General features: G+C 33.9%; 2 protein-coding genes across 4 annotated transcripts in view; one reads left to right on the forward strand and one right to left on the reverse strand.

The window, feature by feature from the left end:
* LOC106677135 (uncharacterized) overlaps window positions 1-7,268 on the reverse strand; it is a 167,332-nt gene that overhangs the window by 98,713 nt on the left and 61,351 nt on the right. The window lies entirely within an intron of this gene.
* LOC106677136 (uncharacterized protein PF3D7_1120000) overlaps window positions 1-7,268 on the forward strand; it is a 24,159-nt gene that overhangs the window by 14,302 nt on the left and 2,589 nt on the right. Inside the window, exon 3 of one of the 2 annotated variants that reach the window (XM_014414862.2) lies at window positions 1,192-1,501. The exons of the other annotated variant lie outside the window; for it this stretch is intronic. Within the exon in view, the coding sequence (XP_014270348.1) occupies window positions 1,192-1,452 (261 nt within the window). The 3' untranslated portion in view covers window positions 1,453-1,501. Of the gene's footprint in view, window positions 1-1,191; window positions 1,502-7,268 lie in introns of those variants that run through there. 2 annotated transcript variants of the gene reach the window in all.

The following is a 7,268-nucleotide window of genomic DNA, read 5'->3' on the forward strand; positions in this document are numbered from 1 at the left end:
ATGAAAAATAAATAAATAAAATAACATAATGATAAAATAATATATACAATATTTACACAATCGACCTGAGGATCCCCGAGCCCACTCTATCCCCCACGTGTGAGGAGTAGAGCAGAGCTCAAAAGATCCCAGCGCATCCCTCTCGCCGCATCACTGGTAATGAGCCAGTGGAGGCTGAGCAAGTGCGACTTTATATATAGTTCATGATTTTAAAGTATATATAATGGGGCATAGGTCGTTTTTTATCTGTTTGTATTGTAAAAATAAAATGTTTTTTAACTGTATACTAAATTTTGGTTACATTTACAGTCACTTGAGACGGAATTTTCTTCTAAACATCTATTTTGTATACTGAAAGACTCCAGACTATCGTACTCAATTTCATAATTTATAGGCAGTAACTTAAGTAACGACCCACAAATATATAAAGGATATATGCAATACGAGTAACGCCACGTTTGGACCCTACACCATCTTTGGTGTATTGTGTAGGGAAACAGCTAGTATAACGAAGTGTATAGAAAAGGGGTATTTCCGTAGTCGTTTTTATTTTTTTAACATTATATCATAATTTTAATAATATTATAAATTGTTAATTTCTTTCATCTTCTGACTTTCAATTTTTTTTAATCTTATAATCCTGCCCTGAGATCAAAAGTGCTCATTCATTCATTTTTATTTTTGAACGGAACGTGGATACTGCGTCCCCTCTTTTTATATTTTTTCTGCAAGTATTTCCACAATTGAATGAACTGTATAAAATCAATTCCTTTATCAGAAAAAGTAAAATAAATAAGATTTTTAACATTAAAAAGTTACATGAATATTTGTAATAAAAGTTTATAGGTGGTGAAGTATCCAAAAAAAAAAGTAAATTTATTAAATAATAATAATTTATTTATTTATATATGCGTGCAATAGAGTAAGCCTGAAAAATAAACAATCAATAGTAGTGATTTTACAAAAATGGTGATTTAAACATCATTAATATAAGCTAATAACAAACAATATGCCCAAGCTGAGCTATCTAGAATAGATTCTGACGAATGTAATTAAACACTATTCTATTTTAATATATGGTCCGAAGGCATGATAAGATGATTAAAAACTTATAGTCCATATTCAATTTTACTTTAAAATAACATAAATAAAATCCATCTGAATTAACTATACGTCTTTCTTACAAAACAGATTAGTAAAATAGACATCTTTGTCAAAAGACTGATTAAAGAACATATTTCCGAAGAAACCAAGGAAAGCATCATTGAAATTGTAGAGCCTATGAAACACAATCTCAGGAAAGCGAAGTTGACAAGAGCAATGGCGGAAAACATTTCTGAACTGACTAGAAGAGCCAACATACTTGCGGGTGGAAGAGTGTCGAAAAGTTTCAAAAGTGCAGTTAAGGAAATGGGAAAGACGGCAGACTACTTATTTGGGGTCTACCTATAACAAAGCTTATTGGAAATAAAAATTTACGGAGATAATGTAGTTCTGTATTGATATGTATTAGCCCTTTCGATATTACAACTGTCTTTATTGGACACTCTGCTTTGGGACCTCTGGATCTGTTCAAATGATGAAGGACAGAGAAGTGATTGACACCTCTTAGCGCAATGGGACCTTTATCAGTGGTTTAATGGGTTCAAGATGTTAAAGGGACAAAATCCATTAAACCTAGCATCTGCGACTTTATAACCGCCAATTTTGACTTATCCTTAGTTATATGTTTATCGTTTATAGTTGCCCGCGCTTAGCGGAGAAAGGGGTGAGTTGAAGGAAAAAAAAAATATATATATAATCGTAAAAGGACATAAAAATAAAGAATAAATTACTCCTTAGGCGCCACGTTATTTTTTCTTGGAAATAATAAAAAACCCTGAAGCATTATGCCCACAATATAACTAAAATATACCACTATATAAACAATTGTTGAATTATGACCACTGGCGAATACCTTTACATGTAGATAACAAAAAACCTAGGGGTGTTACCTACCCACCTGTTGAATTATCGTAATATTCCGTGAACAACAACAAAAAAAAACATAAGTAAATAAACAAGTTGAAAGCAGAGAAAGACCAGCAGAACTATATGTACAAAAGTTTAATGACAAGAAGAAATATATGTACAGAGAATGAAAAATAGAAAAAAAAAGAATTCTTATCAATTAATAAAACAATTAAAACTTATAGGTTGACTTAACTTAACTGCTTAATCTTAATAACTATATTTACATTATTATTCTTATATCCAGGACATGCTGAAGAAACGTCACTGCACTATATCCCCACTTCTAGTGTTAATGACTGTCCATTGAATTAGAACACCATAATTTTGAAAAACAAAACATATAAGATGACATTTCTCATATGGTGCTATTTCGGTTCAAACATAAAGACAGACGGCCTTTAAACTATTACCACTTCACATTTAACAACCGTAACGTGTTCCAAATCAAAACTGTCACCTTCACAAAAACAAAACCCACTCGTCTAAAACATATCGCTCATGTTTTGTTTTCACCATAACAACCGTAACACCTCTTGTCTACACAGATCTAGCCAGTGTTTTTATTTCACCATGGCAATCGTAAAACCTTGCCTTGTTTAGGCAAAACAATTATAGTTTATCGTATATACTTTTAGCCCTTTGTGAATTATACTTTGTGGGCGTAGCTAATGGTAGGCAATAAAGTAATAGATTCTAAAAGGAGACGCCCCGACAACCTCGGACTTGACAGACCTAACTGGAAAGGAAAGGAGGACTTGGCAGCTGGAAGACAACTGAAAAAGGTAGACTGAGATGGAGAAAGGAAGGGTGACTGGCAGCTAGAAGAGAAATGAGGATGGACTTGGACCAGAGGAAGTTCTCTTTGTAGAGCAGAGGAAAGATGGGCTCTTCAGATCTGGAACTACAGGGCTAAGATGTAACACCCGCGGCATTCACTATCATTTCAGCTATTCATAGACGTATTAGCTATTTGATATATTGTTTACCAAGCAGAGGGAAAGCTTATCTTCGAGGTTCCCAATGCAGGTGCCAGTAAGGGTTCATTCCTTGGAATTATTTTTGGTTTTCAGATCTCATTGAGATTGTAACGTTACCGTACATCGGCCAGTACCTTAGTTCTTAGTAACTGATAAATTCACATCTTTGAAAAGAAGTTTTATTCTGAGTGCAAGATCAGGCTTTCCCGAAAGAAGACATAAGGGCTCTGGCTCTAGAGCATTGCTTCCTAATTTCCCACCTCTCTCGCAAGAATTATTATTTTTTTTTTAATAATTTATTTATTGTTATTTACAACTGTATACACATACATACAACAAGTAAATTTTTTGTAGGGGACATAGTGACATGATAAAAAGATGTGGAAAATCTACCCACTGATAGAACTCCAATAACATTTCTAGAGGAGAAGATCTCGAGGCCATCTTCTTTTCAGACGCCTAGGAGGATTATTAGGTAATGAAGGAAAAGCCAGGTTAGAAACAATTGGATTTGGATGGTTGAGAAGTTTATTATGGAAGGAACGGTTTTGTATGTTTGAACGGTCTGGTTCTGGCCAAATCGGCAACATATGGAACATTGAGGTCCTGATGGATGACTTGATTTGTGACAAAGTAAGGAGCATTAAGGATTTTGGACTGTAAGGATTGGATTCTGGAGGAATTTGATGGTTTAATGGAGCCCCAAAGCTCAACTCCGTATGTTCAGATAGGCCTTATAATAGTCACGTAGATCAATCTTTTGTAATGGATTGGCAATTTAGACCGTTTGTCTAGTAAATGTTGCAATAGTCGGAATCTACGAGCAGTTTCTTGTCTTTTTAGTCTTGTATGAGGATTCCATGTCAGTCGTTTGTCGAGATGTAGTCCTAAGTAACGGATCTGTTCCACAGGAATAAGTGGGGTATTATTAAAGGATATTGTAGGGAAAGAGGTCATGGGTTTACGACGAAGGGTAAATGTGATTTGGTGGAATTTATTTTAATCCTCCAGTTTTGGCACCATTCTTTAGGTGACGTGGAATTGGAGGGTTTAGGATATAATGTAAGGATCATTGTTCACTGACAATAAACATGTGTCATCGGCATACGTGGTGAGGATTGTGTTAGGATGGGTTGGTATGTCAGCTGTGAAAACTGTATAAAGGATAGGACCAAGGCCTTTCGCAAGAATGAATTAAAATTTCACTAGAGCACTATTAATATTAAATAGTCTTATTTCAATCTACTGGAAGAATTGAACCCAATCACATAAACATTTTTTAGATTTAAAATACTTTCTTTTTTCATTTACCGTCGAAGTGAGTTAGCTCCTAAGAGGAATAGTCGGTACCACGGTATTTTCTGAATTGAATCCCATAACTAGTGAAGAAATAACGTTTTAATCCGAATGACAGAAATGCCTAGTAAGATAAGAAGAAAAAGTAAGGTGGTAACTAATTAGGGGCATATCCATTAGAATGTTGGAAATCCATGGAATGTTGATGATGTTGTGAATGACTGATGATGAATGACGGAATGACTGATGATGTTCTTCTTATCAAAGAATTTCATCCTGAAATTTAAGAAGCCGATAAAGAGGTAGAATAGACCCAATTGGACACACCACTATTAACTTTTTTTTAGTACAGCTAATATATAAGTTGTCATTACAACTTAAAACTTTAAGCCATATGAATAATTTCCAAACATCGGGGGCCTCGAGCGTATGCCAGTGGTGCTAGCCAATGCAACATTCTCAAAATGTATCACAAAAAAAAATTAATTAAAATAGGAAATATACAGTGCATTCCACAGTTTACTTTGCTTGTTTTTTTGTTTTTTATTTCCCTACAAAATCAATTGCTTCAAAGTAAGTTTGGCGACATTTTTATATTTCTTAACGGGACAAGGATTCCATCCCGAAAAACGTTTGTAGACCGCTGCCGTGGGGTGCTTTAGTGACCTCAAAATTTTGTGTTGCAAATTGTGGTAAACTAGTGGTTTTAAAGGCGTAAAACGCCTAGAAAATAAAGAGGAAAAGGTTTCATATCGGCTGCAAAGTTTAGTTTTTTGAACAAAGTTTTTGAATTTTTATAGCTGGATTTCTTTTTCCGAAAGTATAAAAATAAATGTAATGGTAAAGGCGTTCAAATTCTATCTGCAATGGAGATGGAAATGCAAGTCTTATTTATTCATCCATTTAATTAAATAGTAATTTCAAAGAAATTAAAAAGTATGCGAAAAATTTATTAGTCATACTAGTAAACAAGACGGCATATTTCCTAATACATTTTTTTTTAGATAAAATTAAATTCAATAACATATGATCACATTATCATATGCCGCTCCATTTTCAGAAAGTTCATTTAAAATTCCTCGCTACATTCACTTAAATCCTATTTCGATACAAACATGAGTAGTTTCGGCGAAAAAGTCGTACAAAAATTAGGGAAATGCATTCCTGAATCCGATGTGCAGACTTACAAATCTCTCTCGGTCAAATGCCTGAGAGAAGGAGGTACTTCTGGACTCCAGAAGCTGAAGGATGGATTGAAGACCCTCCCGGATCATCCTGGAGAAGATCTCATAAAAGAGATTGAAGATATGTTCAATGAGTACACGATCAATACTCTATCTTTCGTTTTTCAGAACCCGCAGGTACCTGGTTTTTTTTTTTTTACTTCCGTTTTTTCGTTTAAGGTATTTTATTACCTTAAACGAAAAAAATGTAAAATCCTAATCAAATTGTTGTACTTTATTTAAGATGTAACTTCATAAAAACGTCACTAAATATTGACAATTTGTTATTAATAATCCATTAAATCGATAAAATAGTTTAATTTTGAATCATAACCTCCAACATATTGCCTTTTAATATTAGTTTCCTAATTAATTGCAACATTGTTGGATTCAATTGCTAATATTCTTCAAATTCGAAAGGTTATTTTTTATTTTATTTTTTTGTGATTATTTACATCGGAACCTGTCCGTTTCCTACTTCAGGTATCCCGAGTGTATGTTTAAATGTTGAATTAAGATTATTGTGTGAAACAAAGGGGTGGTTGTGGTTGAAAATGTGAGACTTTCTGCTCATTAATGGACATTTATATATTTTAAGATTTATTAATAATATATATTAAGACCTAACATTAATTCCATGGAGGAGCAGATTGTGTTAGTTTAAATATTTGTCTATAATAATATGGATATAAGAACAAATTTGGGGTGGTCTCGTAGCTTATATAAGGGGTATTCATGATCTTTGGTTTAACATGTTAAAGCGTGTTAAATGGAAAAACTCATGTTAAATCTAAAAAAATTGCCTTATTTTGCCGTGGTAAAACGAAATAACATTTAACATGGTAAAACATTTAACATTTAACACAACATCATGAATACCCCTATAATAATGGCTTATTTGGTGTGTGACGTCTGCTAGCCGCTTTCCGATGCAGGTTCAGCGGTTGGCGAAATGGCGAAAGCCATGTACCCTCGCCTGGTGTCTGAAAGACGTGTTTCTCTTTCTGTCGGTTGCTGAGCTGCATGTCTATGGTCCATGATTGTAGAGGCAGGCCAGATCTATGCTTGCTTGATGCATAGGCTGGGTCGGCATGCCAGTCGCAGCGTCTTCGGGGTCTTCCGGTGTCCGCGACAAGTGGGGGGCATCCGAAAATGAGATCCCCGACCCCGATTTTATACAAATTTAAAAAAAAAAAACGGAAAATTCGGATTATGTAAATCCGACAGTGACCAATAAATTTGATCAATTATAAACTATAAAAAACGTTTTACTTCCATATTATATATTTCATTTATGCAATTCATATAGTAGGTAAGGTAAAGCAATGTTGTAAGTTGGTAAGTAAGGCAAAGTAATGTGATCATGCAAGATTTCGAATTCGCAAATACACATTTTGAGGTCCTCTGACTTCAAATAATGTCTCCTAAAATGATCTGAGTGTGTGTTAGTCAAGCTTAAAAAAGAAAATTCGTACGAAACTGAAATTATATATTTAAGGTTAGGTAAAATGATAGATACAAACTAAGATTTCATGGCAACATTTTTGATAAAATCGGTAATTCACATTTTCTTGAAAACGGATCTAACACGATTTAGATTATTACCGAGTTTAATCTGCACAATGCAAAATTAAATTACCTTCAATATCAACTAGGCCTTATCCTCTTTAAAAGTCCAACCGGGTTAAAATGTGGATTATCCCAAATTTTTTCATCTTATTTTTGTGCATTTAAAATAATTAACCATTTCACATTTTAA

The sequence above is a fragment of the Halyomorpha halys genome, unplaced genomic scaffold (genome assembly GCF_000696795.3).
Source record: "Halyomorpha halys isolate HHAL.00 unplaced genomic scaffold, Hhal_1.1 Scaffold88.1, whole genome shotgun sequence".
Lineage (NCBI taxonomy): Eukaryota > Metazoa > Arthropoda > Insecta > Hemiptera > Pentatomidae > Halyomorpha > Halyomorpha halys.